The sequence below is a fragment of the Balaenoptera musculus genome, chromosome 9, assembly GCF_009873245.2.
Source record: "Balaenoptera musculus isolate JJ_BM4_2016_0621 chromosome 9, mBalMus1.pri.v3, whole genome shotgun sequence".
Taxonomy (NCBI): Eukaryota; Metazoa; Chordata; class Mammalia; order Artiodactyla; family Balaenopteridae; genus Balaenoptera; species Balaenoptera musculus.
Window position 1 is genome coordinate 85,340,639 of NC_045793.1, and position 18,693 is coordinate 85,359,331.

General features: G+C 40.9%; 2 protein-coding genes across 10 annotated transcripts in view; one reads left to right on the forward strand and one right to left on the reverse strand.

Moving 5' to 3' along the window:
* Positions 1-409: 409 nt before the first annotated feature.
* Positions 410-16,727, reverse strand: LOC118900559. The gene is made up of 3 exons (XM_036862956.1): positions 16,594-16,727; positions 15,173-15,731; positions 410-592 (listed from the first exon to the last, which is right to left on the reverse strand). The coding sequence occupies exons 1-3, from the start codon at positions 16,725-16,727 to the stop codon at positions 509-511; spliced, it is 777 nt and encodes a 258-aa protein (XP_036718851.1). The 3' UTR covers positions 410-508.
* Positions 16,602-18,693, forward strand: part of MAGI2 (membrane associated guanylate kinase, WW and PDZ domain containing 2) — a 1,338,650-nt gene continuing 1,336,558 nt past the window's right edge. For all 9 annotated transcript variants that reach the window (XM_036863218.1, XM_036863220.1, XM_036863221.1 and 6 more), the window contains exon 1: positions 16,602-17,101. In XM_036863218.1, the coding sequence (XP_036719113.1) occupies positions 16,801-17,101 (301 nt within the window). In that variant the 5' untranslated portion in view covers positions 16,602-16,800. The remainder of the gene's footprint in view (positions 17,102-18,693) is intronic.

Below are 18,693 nucleotides of genomic sequence, written 5' to 3' on the forward strand. Positions count from 1 at the left end.
AAAGTGGATACTTTTACCAATTTAATGGACACTGAATTGTGACGTATTTAGTTGAATAAAATAGAAGCCTAGGGCTTCCCTGGTGGCGCAGTGGTTGAGAATCTGCCTGCCAATGCAGGGGACACGGGTTCGAGCCCTGGTCTGGGAAGATCCCACATGCCGCGGAGCAACTAAGCCCGTGAGCCACAATTACTGAGCCTGCGTGTCTGGAGCCTGTGCTCCGCAACAAGAGAGGCCGCGACAGTGAGGTCCGCGCACCGCGATGAAGAGTGGCCCCCGCTTGCCGCAACTGGAGAAAGCCCTCGCACAGAAACGAAGACCCAACACAGCCATAAATAAATAAATAAATAAATAAATAAAATTAAAAAAAAAAAAAATTGAAAATTGTATTAAAAAAAAAAATAGAAGCCCATTTCTGTAGCTTAACCTTACAATAGCATTTTATTTTCCTCACATATCAAGAAGTCTGAAGGAAGGGAGTCTGAGCCCCTTCTATCATTTTGCTCTATCATCCACACAGGGAAGCTTTTATCTTCATGTTTGTCCAATCATGGAGGCAAGATGGCTTCTCCCTCTTCAGTTGTGCTGTAGCCTGGAGAGAGAGAACGGGACAAAAAGAATATCGGTATTAGAAAAACAAAAATATTCCCAGAAGTCTCCAGCAGAAACATATTTGGACCTCATCACCTACACTTTTGTTACATTGCCACCCCTGGATGCAAAAGAGTCTGAGAAGGTGAGTGTTTTATCTGGGAACATTGCCAATCTGAGCAAAAAGGGGTTCTTTCTTATCAGTAAGGAGGTAGTGAGGAATAGCTCTTAAGTAGGAATTAAGATGGTCTAAAAGTCATTGAATTCAGAATGTTATATAATCACAACCAGTATTTTTAAGCAACATAAATTTTCAGAGTGATACTAAGTTTCAGTAACTATTCACTTTTGCTATATTTGAAGGTTTTATTTTTTCATGAATAGCCATTGTTAATAATGAAATAATATAAAGAAATGTTTTAAGTACTTTACTCTCTGCATTATACTTGTGAGAATGATGTCATTATAGACCATTAACATTTTTTGCATACTAGAATATTCTTTTTTTGTATACCTTACTTTAGGGTGACTTTAGGGTCCATGTTATAAATAGTACCAACCTCCTTTGGACAATATCTAAAATCTAAATAATAGTACCTAAATCCAAATTCTAAGGATTTTTCTGAGTTAATTTCCAATATGTTTCAAATAACAAGTTTAATGCCCACATACTGATAGCAGAATATTAAGTCCTAAATGGATTCTTTAAGCTAAATGTTGTACATTTATTCAAGAAACTATTTTATTTTGTATATATTTGCTAGCCTTAATATCTAAAACTCAGTATTTGATAGATAAGTTTTTTAAGGTATTAAAATTGTTACCTCTTAAGGACATTTTTCTGTACCTATAAAAATTTTTCTTACTTATATTCTATCTCTCACTAAATTGTAAATCTTAGGTTCTCTGCATTCTTCAAAACCAGTCTTTAATGTTGATAATCAAGAAGGACAGATTTTTCAATGACATTTAGGTGGTGGGGAGGGGGGAGAAGACAGTCGAGATAGGATATCTGTCCTAATATTCTGCCTAAATGATACTCAGAACTGAACATAGTACATTTTTCTAAATGCAAATCTAATACTAATTCACATCTAATATAATACATATTACAGATTTACATCTCAAGTCCTCTGTAGAGGAGAATTAATTCTACCTCATCTTATACATCTTATTGAATACATTTTTTCAAATCTAATTTTGATCCTGTTGATTTGTGATGATTTGTGTTTTAAAAATAGCCACACACTAGGTATGATATAGGGTGTCAAATATGTCACATGACACAAGGGGTTCAGATAAAATACCATTTTCTCCAATTATAAAGGAAAACATGTATAATCTTGCATATGAAGACTTTACCCTTATTTGCTTATAGCTAAAGCATTTAGGAAGAAAGGATATATAAAAACACAATTGAGAGAATAACCAAACAAGAATTTTTAAAATATGAAATAATTAAGTGACTTTGTTTTCTCTCAAAATGTCCCTGGAAGTATGCTCTATAAGGTAATTCTTCTGCCTCCCCTGGACAGAGTTTTGATTTGTCCCCCACTTCTCTCTTAAATAATAAAAATCCTCCTGGTACTTTAATCACTTTCAGTTTAGAAACTGATAGGTACAGCTAGAGTAAATAATAAAAACTCCAAACTTTATTCAAAATTAAAGCTTCTGCACTCACCTAATCAACCATGCAACAGATGGCAGCCCTGTAGTATACAGTATGACTTGGATAGAGACTCTGTTTTCCCAACTTGTCTTCTTCCTCTCCTCAAATGCTAATTAGCACTGTTTCTGACCACACCAGGTTTTAAGATGGTGGAGAGAGGAGGTGTGAGGGCATAGGAAAGCTCCTGCATGCTTGTATTTTTGTGAGCTGCCATCATTGACTGCTGTCTCATTTGGGAGGTGTCAAAGCTGACTCTTGGTCTTTCTCCCTTGCAGGGTGTTTCATTTCCTTGTAGGGTTCTTCAGACCATTTACTCCTCTCCCCATTCATTAGCAGGAATCTCTCAACGGTACTTCACTGTGATTTGGGTCTCAGCAGGCCATCTCTTCACAGACTCTCTCTGTTGGGATCCTGTGGTCTTTTAGGCATCCCTTTTGATAAAATCCACTTAAGATGACTGTGGGTCAGCTTTCAGCCACATACGTGTGGTCCACACCTTCTCTATGTACCTGTGGTTCATTTTTAATTATAATTTAAATTATTTTTCAAAACCAAGCTCTCTGTGCTATTGTCACGACTGGTATTTTTCAGATGTATACAGATGTGTTTTAATAGCACTGAAATTAAGTTCAAAGCATAACTGAGTCATAGTTATTTTGCAATCATGAATACAGAACATAAAAAAAAATATTACGTGTGATGAATGCATTTATTGATTGTTAAAAACATTGAGGATGGCTAAGATAGGCCAACATCCTTCTTTTACAGACAAAAAAACAAAGAATCAATTTAGTAAAATTGTTATTGGCCAGGAGTAGTGTGATTTATGTGGCATACTTCATGTAAAGGTTTATGTGATGCATGGGGTCTAAAGTAAACATATATGGGTTTGAGTCCTATTTCTATAATGTATTAATTATAAGTTACAAGAAGTTGACCAAGTTTAATAAGGTAGGTAATCTCAGTTTCTTCTTCTATAAAATAGGGATAATAATAGCTCTAGTAATTGTATTGTTTGATAATTAAATAAAATGCAATACATATGGTGTGTACCACATAGTAACTTCTTAATAATTGTTAGTTAATTTTGCCTTCTAACACTGTCAAATTTTTTTTTAATTACAGCTGTGGCTTCTTCAGGTATCTATTTTATTTTTTATGATTTCTGAAGTTAAAAATAACATATGTATTATATGAACATATACACATATATGTACACATATATTTTTACATTATTTTCAGGTTATTATTAAATTACTATAATGCAGTAGTTAGCAAGTGTTTATTAAAATGAGAATCTTTGTTTATTATACTACATAAAATGAGCTTTATCAGGCTATACTTAATTTTTCTGAAAAGCAAATAAATCAGTAAAGGTAAGCTCCTACCTTTAATGATTTAATCTTTGGAATTAGTAAGCCAAGTAGAGAAGCTCTGGTTTTCAATGTAATAGAAGAAACAGACTATTAAAGGCCTCCATGACAGGCTGGGAGAAAACTCTGTAAGAATCTGGATACATAGTCCAGGATTTTATGATGCAAATCCTGACTATTTAGATGTTCACAACTCCTCCTCATCTTCTTTTAACAAGTTATTCATGTTGGTGGCCAAATAATCATCAAGCTATTGCTAAGTGGAATGGTTAGTATTGCATCTATAGCGTAGTTATCCAAAGAGAGGACACTAGTATTGTTTCCATGTAGATAGTGTCACTACATCCTTGTTTGTTTATACCCCTCATAACTATACATTCATTTCAAGATTCTGAATGTAATGAATGCTCAATATCTTTTCTCCATGTGCTTAAAAGTTTTAGGAAGGATTAGGACAAGCTTTTGTCCCCTGATCTTATTTTTCTCTTGCAACACAGATCCAAAACAACACTGCAAGGGTATACTGTATAACACCTAGATCACAGTTCTAGACAATGCCTCCTTCCAATAGCTGAGATTCTAAGATACATTATGTTTAACTGTTAATGAAACCTATTTGGGTGTACTTAGTTCAAGATTAATGTTATTACTTTCTAGGCCCATTCTATGTAGATAACAAATATTTTCCCTTCAAAATTGTTAAAGTTTTGTTCATAATAAGATGACAATTTGAGTTATCTTTTCCTATACATTTAGTATATTTCATATAAATATATTTGAAATATCTCTGTATACAATTCCTAGGTCTCTCCACTGAAAGGGCTTAGAAGAAATGGCTCAACAGTTGCAATAAACAAGACAAATCACCGTATTCTGGTTTCTAAATGTCATTCTCCACTAAAAAATATCAGCGTTAATTGTGGGGAAAGGCAGATTCCAGGGCTGGGGAATAAAAAAACAAGATAAATTTGGAACATTTTGTTATATTAGGAAACAAGGAAATGTTCAAATAATCAGGGGGACACATCAAAAGGATAAGCAAACCATCTTAAAGGAGCTCCTACAGGCCAAATCTGAAACAATTTGAGCATCAAAATAAAGAATATTAGTATTCTAATCCATTAGATTAAATAAGAATCTAGGAGCCCATACTAACACAAACTTTAAAAACAAATAAATAAAGGGACTAATATTAAAGGCTTAGACCTCTACTCATTAGCTTAGTTCATTCAGTAAATGTGTATCAGGTGACTGTACCACAACTTCAAGACGAACCTGCAGGTGAAAATTTCTCCATGACTATAGATAAAGCCTAGAACAAATGCCAATCATTTAGACACTTATCTCCTTAGACACCGGGCAAGTACCAGTATGTTGGAAACTTTCTGGGAAAAAAAGCTCCAAATGTGTATTTCCAATTCTGCATGGTTACTTTAATGCCATTTCTCTGTCATCTCTTAAAGTATGATGCTGTAGTAGTTCCCTGACAGAAACTACCTTTGACTTGGCCTGCCTAAAGGTCTGTATCCTCCTTCCATCTCTTGCTACATCTCCTATAATTTCTCCTTCCCAGCTCCTCATCCAGCTATTCCACTTTTGCCACGCACTTAGGAATTGAAAAAGCCCTCAGCTTACAAATTAGGAACAGTGAATTATTTTAAATAAAATGTAATGAATACCTCAAACATAATTCTATCACCCTAACTTAAAAAGAGGAAAAAACAAACCACAAAAAACACACTATTAAATCATGATTTTCATTAAGTAGTACCTGGTTCTCAATGCTAACATATTTAAAAGGCTGAAAATCTACTAAAGTATGCTAAATGGAAATATCGAAAACTGTGTGTCACAAATTACTCAATCTTTCCACAATATTTCCATGAGCATAGTTTGCATTAAATATGAAGGATAATATTTAATTTAACATTTTATTGTTTTGAAATGACATAATGATAAACATTCTAGTGGTTATAGAATATGGCTATAGTCTAGAGTTAGTTTATAGCTATTAACTAGAATAAATATGTCATGGAAACTGTTCTGAAGATAAATGTTACATTAGTTAAATCACAACAGCAAAAAGATATCCCATTCATTCACTCATTGAACAACGATTTATTGAGTATCTACTATATACTACTAGTACCATGTACTATGCAGTACTACTTATATTATGGATCATAGGTACCCAAGGATGAATTAATAATGTCTCTGTCCTAAAGAAACTTACTAGTGACAAAAGCAGACACATAAATTAGTAATTGCAAAGCAGTGTCTCAAGTGCATAAGTCAATGGTAGCACAAAGACTGAGCAATTCTTTGGATGATGGGTGGGAGAGAGTGAGAGGTTTCCTCAAAGAGTGAAAGCTTGAGGTGGATTTTAAGAGATAAGCCACAGTTTATTAGGCAAGAACGAACGAATGAGCAGCTATTAAACAAAGTCACAGAGGCATAGACTAGCCTGGAACATGGTGAGAAGAGGTGAGGGAAGAATTAAATTTTAAGCAAGGTCCAACTTTTGGAAGGCCTTGGAGACTAACCTAAGTGGTGGCATAACTGAATGTATAAAATAATGAAAGTAGAAATTATTTAGTTTCTGACCTGTCCAGTTCCTTCACACCTCAGGACCTAGGTATTACCCCTTTCCCCTGCCTGAAAAGTCCTTCCCCCAGATTTTTACACAACTGTATGCTGTGCCTCATTCAACTCTTGGCTTAACAATCACCTTTTAATACCACCGAACTGAATTAGTGCCACCCTACCACACCCACCTATTAATCTTCTATTTCCATTGTTTTTAAATCAATAGAGAATAGAAACACAGTTGTAAATATCAATTTTACAACTTTATGTAACATACCCATATACCCTTGATTTCTAATCTCTTTATTCTTGTAAACTAGACTGAGACAATTGTAGAAATTACTAAGCAACGTTTGGTGTAGTACAGACTCTAGGGATTTGTTAGTTGGCAATCTTCCCTTTATCCTGTAATGAACATATTTTGTTCACTAGTAGCCATATGAGTATGACTAAAGCAGAAGAAACCCTTTCAGAGATATTTGCATTTTATTATCTCAAAAGGATAAATCTCTAATGCAAATTATCAGGCAATATGACAAAACATAGTGAAGTGTTTTGGAGACAGCAGAAAAGATGTTTCTAGCCCTTTAAATCATACCTCATAATGCAAATCTTCCTATCCTTGAGGAGACCTACATTTGTCTCCAGAGAAAAGAGCTAGGAAGTAAATCTCCATTAGTACTGAGAAAACTTAGATTTCTTTTATTTAGCATCCTGCTAAAGTGGGAGCTTCAGGGAATGTTTATACATAAACTGTATAAATGTGTATATTTATACACTGTATATTCATTGTAGTTATGTGTCTCCTTTTTCCTACTATTGTATTTTCCTTCATTCATTCAACCTCTGTGAGGAATACAAACATGAGTCATGCTCTCAAGTTATAGCCTAGAAGTGAGGCTGAGCTATGCCTAGAATTTTGTAATACAACCTGATGAAAAGGATCAGGTAGCATTTCATAGGAGTTCAGTAGATAAGATTACTTTCAGCTGATTATATATATAAAAAAGAAAACTTTTAAATAAGAAGTTTATTTAAGCTGGACTTTTAAAGAATCACCTAACCAAAAAATGGTTGGGTGTCAATGAATCTATACATTACATGAAATGATATGTACATATACGGAAGATATATGTACATGTGCATTTTTGATGGGGGAAGAAGGGTGGGATAAGATCACTAGTATTCATCATATTCTGAAAGACATCTCTGACATTCAGAATGGTTAAAAGCAAACCACACCACACAGAATAGTGTCTGGAGAGGTTTGCAAAATTATTAAAATTAGTATGATTAGAATTACACTCTTATTGCCTCCAATTGTTCATCAGAAGTTTTGCTTCTTAGTAATCTGACTGAGGAAGCATGATGAACTTTTCTTTGAATTTTTTGAAGTATGTTTTTCCAAAGTCTAGAAAACACATCTGATTGTTCCTCGCTATTTCAAGATAGAAAATATTCACTTTATTTCCATATAAACTTTCTTTATACCTACAAGATTTTCCACTATTGACAAAAATTAAGCCCATGATAATATTGTGCCTTTTTTGCTTCTTTCACTTAATTGAAATGGAAACTATTGTCATTTAAAATCAATAACAAAATGATAAAAAATAATAGGGAGGATTAGAATATGGGCATTAAACATCATGTTAAAAATTCATGTAGCATATTTTAAATTTTTAAAAAATTTATGATGGGAAATGATGGGAAACTAAAGGCATATATTAAGGAGATACATAGAGGAAAAAAAAGAATAAATTAAGATGTGCATTTGAAAAACAGGAAGAATAATAATGTGAAAAAACAGAAGTAGTTATAAACGTAAGAGATAATAGTATTTTATAGAGAAGAGTTTTCTATAAGGTTGAGTGCATGAAAAAACAGTAAGATGGTTTTAAAAGATTTAGAATCACAAAGTAGAAAGTGATGGCAATTGAAACACTCAAATAAAAAAAAGGAGGGGATATAGATATAACTACTTGATGGCATGAAATCCAAGTACTTGAATTTTTGAAGTGTTTAAAAAAATCTAGTAAGGAAGGCTAAAAGTATAAAAGCTGTAAGAATATCTTTTTGAATTTAGTAGAATATAAATTGATGATAAAAGACTGACAGGCATCAAGTGAGTAAAAAGCCAAATAATAGAAAAAGAAAGATAAATTCAGATATTGACATTCAATAAGTATGCCTGCATAACACTGCATAAGAAGGAATATATTTCCAGATCCAAAAACAACATTATTCTGTTGTATTTTGTGCATACGTTGAATAAGGTAACAAAAGCATCAGTCACAGAACAAAAAATTACTTTCATGCTTTCTTTGCTTGAGCTGGTCAAATTTCTCTCCATACATGTGAACTCTGTAGTTAGGATGGAGCAATGATTTAAACAATCTTGCAGTTCTCTTTCCTCACTTCGTGTAGTCTGCGTGGTCCATGAATTTCACACAAAGAGATGCTTTACAAAGACCAAAGTCACTTCGTTCAGAACTTTCTAGCAGCTAAAATGATCTAATACTCTCATAGATTTAAGTACTCAAACCTTGACTGTCCCCAGATCTTTTACACAGGGCCAGGTGACTAGTTGACAGTCTTGACTGAAAGTAATTTCCTGAGATCTGGAGACACTGGACCATATATTCCCTCCCAATACTAAGACCAATACTAAAAGTAGTAAGATGGCTCTACGAAATGCAGAAGCACAACCAATGACCACTAATTCTAGACTAAAATGAAACAGTTCTGGCCCTTCTATGAAAAATTAGTTGATAGAAACCTAAATGTTACAATCATCAAAATATTTGAGGTTTTGAGGTAAGGAGAATTAGCACTACAATGTAATTTGACGAGATACCAAATAAAATATGCAGTTCCACACGTGTTTGGAGAAGTCTAAGACCCTAATCCTTCCCCTCATTAACCTGCAGAGGCCTGATTTCTCAACATTAGATCCTCACCTTAGAATATAGTCTTCTTCACTGATCTTTCCTCTCCTCTCTGCTTAGTAAAAGATATTACAAACCAGAGTTCAGTGTTTTCCTCTTCTCATGTTTTGCACTCTGCTAGGTTAGGCCAAAGATTCAAGGTTTCAAAGTGTCCCCACATCTATCTCTGTAATCCAAACTCTCTCCGGGACTTGGGCTTGTATTTCCAGTCACTGGACTTAAGCTGTGCACATCTGTGGAGTCACTGGGCTGGGCCCAGAAACCACCAGATAAACATGGCAAATCCTCCTGAAACATCATTTGGCAAAGTTTGAGGGAAAAGTCATATTTCACATTGGTATAAATATGAACCTACTACTACAGAGTAGAATCTATAATCCATAGGACTTTTAGATGAAAACTGGAGACTTCAAATACTTTTGGCTGGGGGTGGGTGAGTATATTATTGTTGGAGATGATCTGATAGAAAAGTCTAAGATGCTTTGCATCATGCTAAATAAATCTCCCTTATAAATATGGATTAGCATTTTTGTGTGAATACTGTAGCAAGAGTGAAAAGAGGTTTAATAATAGGAATGGCCATGGACAAACTATGAAGCAGGTCAAGCTTATTCTCCACCACCACCACCACCACCATCACTACTGCCTCTCAGACCCTGTCCCAAGCTCTTAAAGAATCTGGCTTCTTTTCTTAACCTCAGCCTCAAGGCTAAGTATATTCTGTCTTTTCTTCATCAATATGTGCTCTTCCGCATTCCATTTTCTTAAGACATTAGCATGAATGTAAAGAGATAATCATTTAACACTAAATACAAAAATTCACATTAAGGTAGTGGTCAGATAGTGGAATTTCATACACTATCACTTTGGATATATCTGTTATTAGGCAGAATTCTGCTGAGCATTTACATTGTGCCAGAGAATGTGCAAAATGATAAGAATGCACAAAATGATAAGAATGCAAAGATGAACTAAAAAGCCCCAGCTATTCTTGCTGTGGAGGACAGACTTGAAAATAAGGAAGTGTGTTAGAAGCCATGTTTCCACAAGGGTACAAGGAGACATAAAGAAGAGTTTGTGTTATGTTGGTAGAAAAAAAAAAAAAAAAATAGAAAAGGCTCCTGAGAGAAAAGGGCCTTAGAGGTATGTCTTAGAGGGTAAGCAGGTACAAGCCCCACAAATAGAGAGAGATGGCTGTATTTCAGGCAAAGAACCAAGAAATAGCCTAGGGAGTCAACGAAACTAAGAAATTCAGGATGGATGAAACAAAAGGTTTTAAGGGGAAGGGGAGACCCAGGCCTGACCCTTTGGTAGGACACACGAGTCAGCTGTCTCAGGTCCCAAATATGGTGGGGTTTTGGCACAAGGCACTGTACCTCATTGTCCTGATCAAAATATTACTGAAATTCAATTTTTAAATTTCTGTCTTTAATGATATTCCAAGGGACCTAGAACAGGTGCTATAAAGGGGCTTCCTTTAGTCTGTGTTTGTTTTGGAGAATGCACATTAGCTGGGCACCCTGGGTTCCAATTCCAGGGGGTATATGGCGAGATGTGGTTGGAGAGTGTGGAAGGGGCAGAGGACGATCAAACCAAACTAAGGAGTTTGTACTTTACTGTGTATTTAGTGGGCAGCATTAGTGGATTTTAAGCAGAGGAGAAAGGAGAGGTTTCAGAAAGTTCTTTCAGCTAATCCAAACACAGGTTTTTGAGGTAAAGGCAGGGAGAGGGAAAATAACCATAATAATATGGGGTAGTTATGTTGATAACCTGAACTAAGTTAGAAAAGTGAGGATATGAATATGTGGTATCCTATAATACTGCAGCAGACAGAATGATGGCCCCCTAAAAGATATCTAGGTCCTAATCCCTAGAACCTGTGAATACGTTATGTTACATGGCAAAAGGAAATTAGGTTTACAGATAGAACTAAGGTTGATAATCAACTGACTTTAAACTAGGGAGATTATCCTGGGTTACCTGGGTGCCTGATGTAATCACAAGAGTCCTGAAAAGTAGAAGAGGTAAGCAGGAGTGTCAGTGTCATGGCGATGGGATGTGAGTAGGCCTTAACTGGCTGTTGTTGGCACTGAAGATGGAGGAAGGGGGCCATATACCAAGGAGGTCAGGCACCCTGTAGGAGTGGGAAAAGGCAAGGAATAGGATTTTCTAGAGATCCAGAAGACACACAGTCCCTCCAACTTCTTAATTTTAGCCCCGTGAGAACCATTCTGGACTTCTGGCCTCCACAACTATAGATAATAAATCTGTGTTGTTTTGAACCACCAATGTGGAAATTTGTTACAGAATCAACAGGAAAAACACAAATACCCAACTCAGCCTTGGCATGAAGAAAGCCCGTGACTGAAAACCACATTGAACATTTACAGTCTCTTCTAAAATGTGAGTCGTATCTTCATCAGAGCTTTGGTCAGGCAGCTCTCACCTTCGTAAAGGTTTTCCTAGATGAGGCACACCGCACTTCGGTCTTACTGTTCATGGTTCTTTATCCTTCCTCTTCAAACACTTAAAGATCTCTTAATATATGGATATAATTTTTATGTCTGTTGATCAACCAATTGCTGACCTTTGTGTCCACTTCTGTTCAGAGAGTAAATTTAAAAATACTCAGTATTAGGGACTTTAAATGTAATACAGCATTAGAAGTAGGAGCTTTAGAGTCACATAGACATGGATCAAGACACAAATTCACCCCTTATAGGTAGTGTGGCTTTGGGTAATTTATAACACTTGAGCCTCAGTTTCCTCATCTGTAAAAAGGAATAGCAATGTCTTAGGTCAGTATCACCGGAAACACACTCTGAGGTGAGGACTGTGTGTAATTGTTTTATTAACAAAACACTTCCAGGAAAAACACATAAATTACAGAGTAAGCAAGATAGGGAAGGAAGTGATTTCAGGCAAAATTCTAGCATCAGCATGATCCTGCAGGGGAGCCTTGGGGTGTAAATTACACTTCAGATTTTCTTATTACTAGAGGCTTTTATACTGTGTAGGGCAGTCCTTGGCAAACAGGTGTCCTAGGAGGGAAGTGAACTCCTAAGTGGTTCCCCTCTGGCTCTCTGTGCCTGAAGGCAAAATGAGTCTAGTAGCCCTTGGGCAGTCTTCCAAAGAGAGTCTCAGGGGCTGGCTCTGAGAAGTAAAAGAACACAGAACCTAGGGGTAAGGCGGATCCAATCAAAGGGATCCTAAGGGATCAGGATGGAACTTAACTGGGTCTGCCACAAGCATCTACCTCATAGAACTCCTAAGGATTGAATGTACTCATGTTTTTCTTTCTTTAGCTTTTAAGACTCCTGAACTATTTTTCTTTTGGAATAGCACGCAATATCTAGTGCCATGTTCTGCACGTAGAGTGCTCAGCAATGAAATAATTCTTTCATGACATAGGCATCCATCCCAGAAAGGATAAAGGAGACAAAGGAGAAATAAAGCAAATGTGAAGGATACCAGAATAGAAAGTAACCAAATTAGTCTGAATCTAGCATTTCAAAATGGTCATAATTTCAGTCATATTTTTCAGAGAGCTGGAAACTTGAAAAACTTAAGATTCACAACTATTTGCTTTCATCTCTGAAAAGCTAGGCAAAGTAAACCAGCCAAAGAACAAACAATGTATTTATTTGATGACAATAAACCTTACAGGAAATGCCGCCCCTCCCACCGCCAAGAAACAATCTAACGAGTCCCCAGAATACATGTAATTTTTTTCTTAAGGTATCTCCTTCTTTGTTATTCTGGTCCTATACTGATAATTAAAACCTTCAATTTTGATAGCATGTTACAACTTTAAAGTGCATTCACGTTTAAGTGTATTTAAAGAGCATTCAGTTTTACATGATGCTCACACAACCCTGTCATATATTTTCACTCCCTTTTTACAAATGAGGAAACAAGCTCTGACAGTGTAAGTGACCTAGTTAAGCTTGCACAGCTAAAGGCAAGATCCCAACTTCTGACACCCAAGAAAGTACTTTCCTCAGGGTTCTACATGATTCGTCACCTTGTATGAGTCAAGATCCAGTCAGGAGACAGAAATCACACCAAAATTAGAACAGGGAACATTTAATATAAAGAATTATTAACTAGCAGTTCTTCTTTTAAGAGAGAAGAAGATATCACTAAAGAATACAGGAAGAGTGGATTAAGGGAGCAGACACTACCTCCAGGGCTGTGGGAGAGTACTCAAGGAGGGATAACTTAGAAGAACTACCCCCATCCCTGCTCTCTACCCTACGAAGCCTGAGAGACAGTCCTCATTGGAGATAATGAGGCTGTGGCCCATTTGACAGTCAAGAAATTGCTTGAGGTGTCACAGACTGGGTTGGTGAGAAAAACCACCAGCTAGGGGGCCAGTGAAACTTGCTAGGAAGTCACCCACTGGGTTGCTGGTGAGGCTTACTAGGAAGTCACATACTGGGGAACTGGCCAAACTTCCTGGAGGGTGTGAAATACTTGGTTTCTTGGATACCACTGACCAGCACACCATAGGAGCAAGAAGAAAAGCACTGGAAACAAGAAGAGGAGCCCCTTTTATATGCAGTATCCCTCCAGCACCTTCTATTGACAAGTGCTAACATTGAGCCAACTGAAAACAAAGAAATGTTTACAGGTTCCAGCTCTAATTATCACAATTCAGGGCAAAAAAAAGATGAATTAGAAGCTTCCAAACACTAAATTAGCTGGCACACACCTCAATGACTCTCCTGGGTTCTTAAGGGTAAAATACTTTTATGTCAAATTCCTGCTCCATTTGTTTTCTTTTTCCCTAAGTACCTCTACAATAAAATGCAGACCCAACCTCTGGGGACACGACACTATGTACTGATTGCTGGTAGGATATGTGGTAATTGCACGGGAAGAGTGTACAACACAGTGACTGAGACCACGTCTTGAGTCAAACACTTGGGTCTGAATGTTAGCTTCACCACTGACTAAAACTGCAGCCGTGCAAAAATTAACCTCTGTATGCCTCAGTTTCCTTATCTGTAAAAGGGGATGATAATAGTACATACTTTACTAAGATGTCAGGAGAAATAAATTAATATATGTAAAGCCTATAGAACAACATGTGATAAATGTTAAAAAAGATAAATGATAAAAAAGAACTTTATAAATATTAGTATTACCCATACGTGTTAGTTTGTAAATGGCGTTTAAAAATACACACTGCATTCGGTTCTCATTACCAATTTCCACTTAAGACTGTATCTCATAACGCTAAAACCCAACTTCGTTGGGTGACACTGGGCTACGGTACAAAAAGTCCTGCCCATATCTGGGCATTGCCTGCATCTCTGGCTTCAGATCCTGGCATTGCTCCTGGTTCACTGAATAATCCTCATCAATCAAAGCCAATTCATTGGGGACCCATTTTCTCAAGTGCAAAAAGACACGGTTAAATCATCTTTCTTTAAGATCTCTTCCGTTGTGACTAACTTTGATCCCCCACTTCCCCAAACAGTGAGTTATACGAGAAGGGGAAAAAAGAGGAAATGATCATTTTCAGTGCCTACCCATCTATGTCAGGCAAGCGTTTTGCACGTACTGCCTGATCTCATCCTTACTGTAGTCCTGTCAGATTAGTACTTTTAACCCTATTTAACAAATAAGGAAACTGAGGCTCAGAAAGGTCGACACTTCATTCAAGATCACACTCCTGCTAAGTAGCGGAGCCTGAATTCAAACTGGGTCCTTCTGTTTGGGTCGACTAAGCATTTTAAACTGTTCCGCTTGCCTCCCACACTGTCTTCATCTCAGACAGCAAGAATCCTAACAGCTCAGTGCTTTTCATGCTTTGCTTTGAAGAGATGAGTGGGTGTGCCCATTTTTTTCTTTTTTAATTATCATTTGGAAACTAAAGCAAATTAAATTCACCTACCAGTTACAGGAATTTAAAAAGTCACCCCTAACATCTCACACACGAAACTAGCCTTTGAGTGAAACCCAGCGGCCCTCCTGCATCCTGGCGCCCCGGTCCTCACCTCTCCTCCCGGCTGCAAACTTGGTGAAGGGAAAGGAGCCTGGTGGCGGGCCAGCGAGCTGAGTTCCAGCCCCTGTTCTGCCGCTCTGTCAACCCTCGGAGCCTTCTTCTCCTTCAAGGTAGCAGGAGGTTGTCTGCTCGGGTCAACTTTTAGGGTTCCTCCCGCGTCCCAGCCCGGCCGCTCTGAGGGCGCCCGCGGCGAGGGCGTGCCCAGCGGTCTCGCCGCAGATCCCGCGTGAAACTGCCCAGTTCTCTGAGGAGGCTGCTCACCGCAGCCGTCCCCACCCCCATCCCGCAGTCCCTTTCTTCCCGCTTTTCTAACGTGGACAAGTGAAGCCCCTACCCTTCGATGCCTGGAAACGCCTTTCACGAGCCAAGCCTCCGCTAAGTTCCCGTCTGCACCCGAGGCCGGGGCGCTGCTTCCCCCTCCCCGGCTGACAGAAAAACCAGTCTGCAGTTCTCTAACTTTACGCTCCTCTGAGGGGAATTCTGAGAACTCTGCGACGGGTCTGACTGAAACGTGAGAAGACAAAGCCTGTCTAATCAGTGAACTCCGACGCCTCCACCCGGCTCGCAGCGCTCAGGCCTTCTCCGGCGAGTGCACGCCGGGCGGGTCCCAGAGCTCGGCTTTCTCACGCCAGGATTCCGCGCCCCGAGGCTCGCGGCGCTCGAGCCGCAGCGCCCGGCACTGGGCGAGCCGAAGTCCAGGTGCCGCTATTTCTGCTCCGGCCCGCCCAGGTCTGAGGAAGTCAGGGCGTGCTCACAGCGCGGCAGCCTAGCGCGGCGCTCGGCCACCGGGAGGCAGAAGAAAGGTCCGCGCTGGGCTCGCAGCCCTTCCTGCCGGCCTCCCCACGCCGGGCCTCGGCTCCCCTCGTTTCCCGCTCCCGCCTCCTCCCGTAAACTGCCAGGGAGACCCAGCCTGCCTCTCTCTCAGCCTTCACTACCGGGTCAAGCGGCGGAGGGAGGGAGAGGAGACAGCGGCGAAGCGGCTCCCCACCCGGCGCGCGCGTGCCCCTCCTCCCCCTCCAGCCCGCTCCCTCCTCCTCTGCCCTCTGCCTCCTCCCGTGTTGCCAGTACAGTACAACTAGTACGCGCGCACACAGGCACAGACACGCGCGGGCGCGCGCGGACCCTGCCGCTGCCACTGCAGCTACCATGGATATCAGCTAACAACACACGCTCAGGCGCGCGCGCGCGCTCCCACTCGCACCACGCAGGAGTGGCCCCCGGCATCCTTACCCTCCTTCCCCACCCCCACCCCACCCGCTCCCCAGCTCGGCTACTGCTCGCTCTGGCTGCCGCCGCCGCCGCCGCCGCCGCCACCGCCGCCACCGCCGCCACCACCACAGCTCTCTTCTGCTGCGGGGCCACAGCCTTGAGTGTCATTCAAGGGACAGCACAACCTCACCCAAGCTCTCCTACCTCTGCCCAGCCGTCCCTGTCATCCTCCCCCTTCCTCGTCCACACTCCATCCAAAGAAGAGGGAAAGCACCGAACAGAGGCGGGAGGAAGGCAAAGTCTGCTCTTCTCACCTCTTGGCCCCCTGGCTCCTCCATCCTCATTCTCTCAGCACCAACTCCCCTACCCCAAAGGAATCCCTCAGGAGCTGAGGCGACTCACCCCACTGCCATGTCCAAAAGCTTGAAAAAGAAAAGCCACTGGACTAGCAAAGTCCATGAGAGTGTCATTGGCAGGAACCCGGAGGGCCAGCTGGGCTTCGAACTGAAGGGGGGCGCCGAGAATGGACAGTTCCCCTACCTGGGGGAGGTGAAGCCCGGCAAGGTGGCCTATGAGAGCGGCAGCAAGTTGGTGTCTGAGGAACTGCTGCTGGAAGTAAACGAGACCCCCGTGGCGGGGCTCACCATCAGGGACGTGCTTGCCGTGATCAAACACTGCAAGGATCCCCTCCGGCTCAAGTGTGTCAAGCAAGGTGAGCGCAGCGGCTTGCTCGGTGCTTTGCCAGGAGGCTGGACCGCTCCAAGCGCGGGGCATAATGGAAGGGTGGGCTCGCGTGTGGAAGGGGGTGTGTTGCGCGACGGTGGGGTGAGGTCGGGAGAGAACCGGCAGAGCAAGTGGGCTTTGCCCGGGTTCCGAATGGGGGTCTCGGTGGAAGGGAGGGGCGGATTGCGGTGGGGCGTGCAACTTTGTTTGCGCAGTTATCCCCTCCCCTTTGGTAGGTGTTCGGCCTTGTCTGACCTCGGAGGTGCAGGCGAGCTCCCGGGGCAATTAAATGTGCGTCAGCGGCACGGCCCGCAGTGGATGAAGAGCTTTTAGGGAAGGAGGGAAGGAAGGAAGGAAGGAAGGAAGAAAGGATGGAAGAAAAGAAGGAGGCAGGGAGAAAGGGGAGGAGGGAGAAAGGGGAGGAAGGAGCAACTTGAGGGTGCAGCGGCATCACCAGCAGGGCGGAGAGGAGTAGGGGGTGGCGGGACGAGCGGAGAGCTGCGCCCTCCGTTTCGGGAGCTGGACTGAAGACGCCTTGGGGGAATCCCTGAGCCACTAGTTGACGAAGAAGGGACGGGGCAGATTGCTTCGGGCGCTTGGACGGGTCTTCCTTAACTTTTTCCCTGCCTCACTCCCCTGTCCCCCTCCCCCGCCCACGACCGTGTCATGTGGGCACCGCGCGTCACGTGCGCACTGACTAACCCGGGCGCTCACCCCGAGCTGGCCCGCGGGAGGCGGTTCGCGAGGAAGGCGCGGCCCCAGCAGCGGGTTCTAGCGTTGGGGGTCAGGAGGAGAGACGTGGTTACCGGAATGTTCTTTACTATGAACATTGGGTTGAGTGGAAGTTCTCTGTGGTTGGACTCTCCTCTGGCTTCGGATTTGGGCAGAGGGGGGAGGGGGCGTGTTTCTGAGGAGGAGTTGGATGGAAAAGCCAGCTGGTTACAACTCAGGCTCGGTCAGCTCCAACCTGGTTTAATGAAGCTCAGCTGAAGGCTGTGATGGGCAATTGCAGAACTCTCTCACTGTCTTTGCCGGAAAGAAAATTATGGTCCGGAAGGAGGGAAGGGGGAGATAAAAGTTTCTTGGGAAGAGGACAACTTTAGCTCGAATAAAGTAGTGTATCTTTGTTTTCCACGTGGGATTGCATACGTTTTGTAGCTCACATTCGCATCTCGTGTGTGGCATGTACGTATATGTGCACATTCACATCAATCTAAAGGTTTCTTGTTGGTGATACATTGTTTGTCCTGCCTCATCGATGGAATTGAGCTGTCATTGCCTGCATTTTGAACAACCACTTAATCTTACTGTATGATCAACCGTCAAGAAACACTCTTGGGATATGAAACACTCTTAGGGAGCTATTCTTCTCTATAAACCAGTTTTAAAAGTAAGCCAGTGAAAAATGAAATCTCAGTCAAAATTTCTTAACTGTAAATTGCCATACAAAAAGAGTTTTCATTGGGGATTCTTGAGTATTAGTAGCTGATGACTTGAGATAGGCTAATGTGAACATTGACTTGTAGGTCAACATAGCTCCATACTGAATGAAACTGAAGAATATGAGTTTGGTAGGAAGGC

Bases quoted from the DNA above. Each gene is read 5' to 3' on its own strand.
- LOC118900559 (XM_036862956.1), bottom strand. From the start codon at position 16,727: ATGGAGGAGCCAGGGGGCCAAGAGGTGAGAAGAGCAGACTTTGCCTTC. The intron at 15,732-16,593 runs GTAGGAGAGCTT...AGCCGGGTGGAG, and splicing joins ACAGGGACGGCTGGGCAGAG to GCGTCGGAGTTCACTGATTA. The intron at 593-15,172 runs GTGAGGACCGGG...CTCTCTCTCCAG, and splicing joins GTTTGCAGCCGGGAGGAGAG to GCTACAGCACAACTGAAGAG.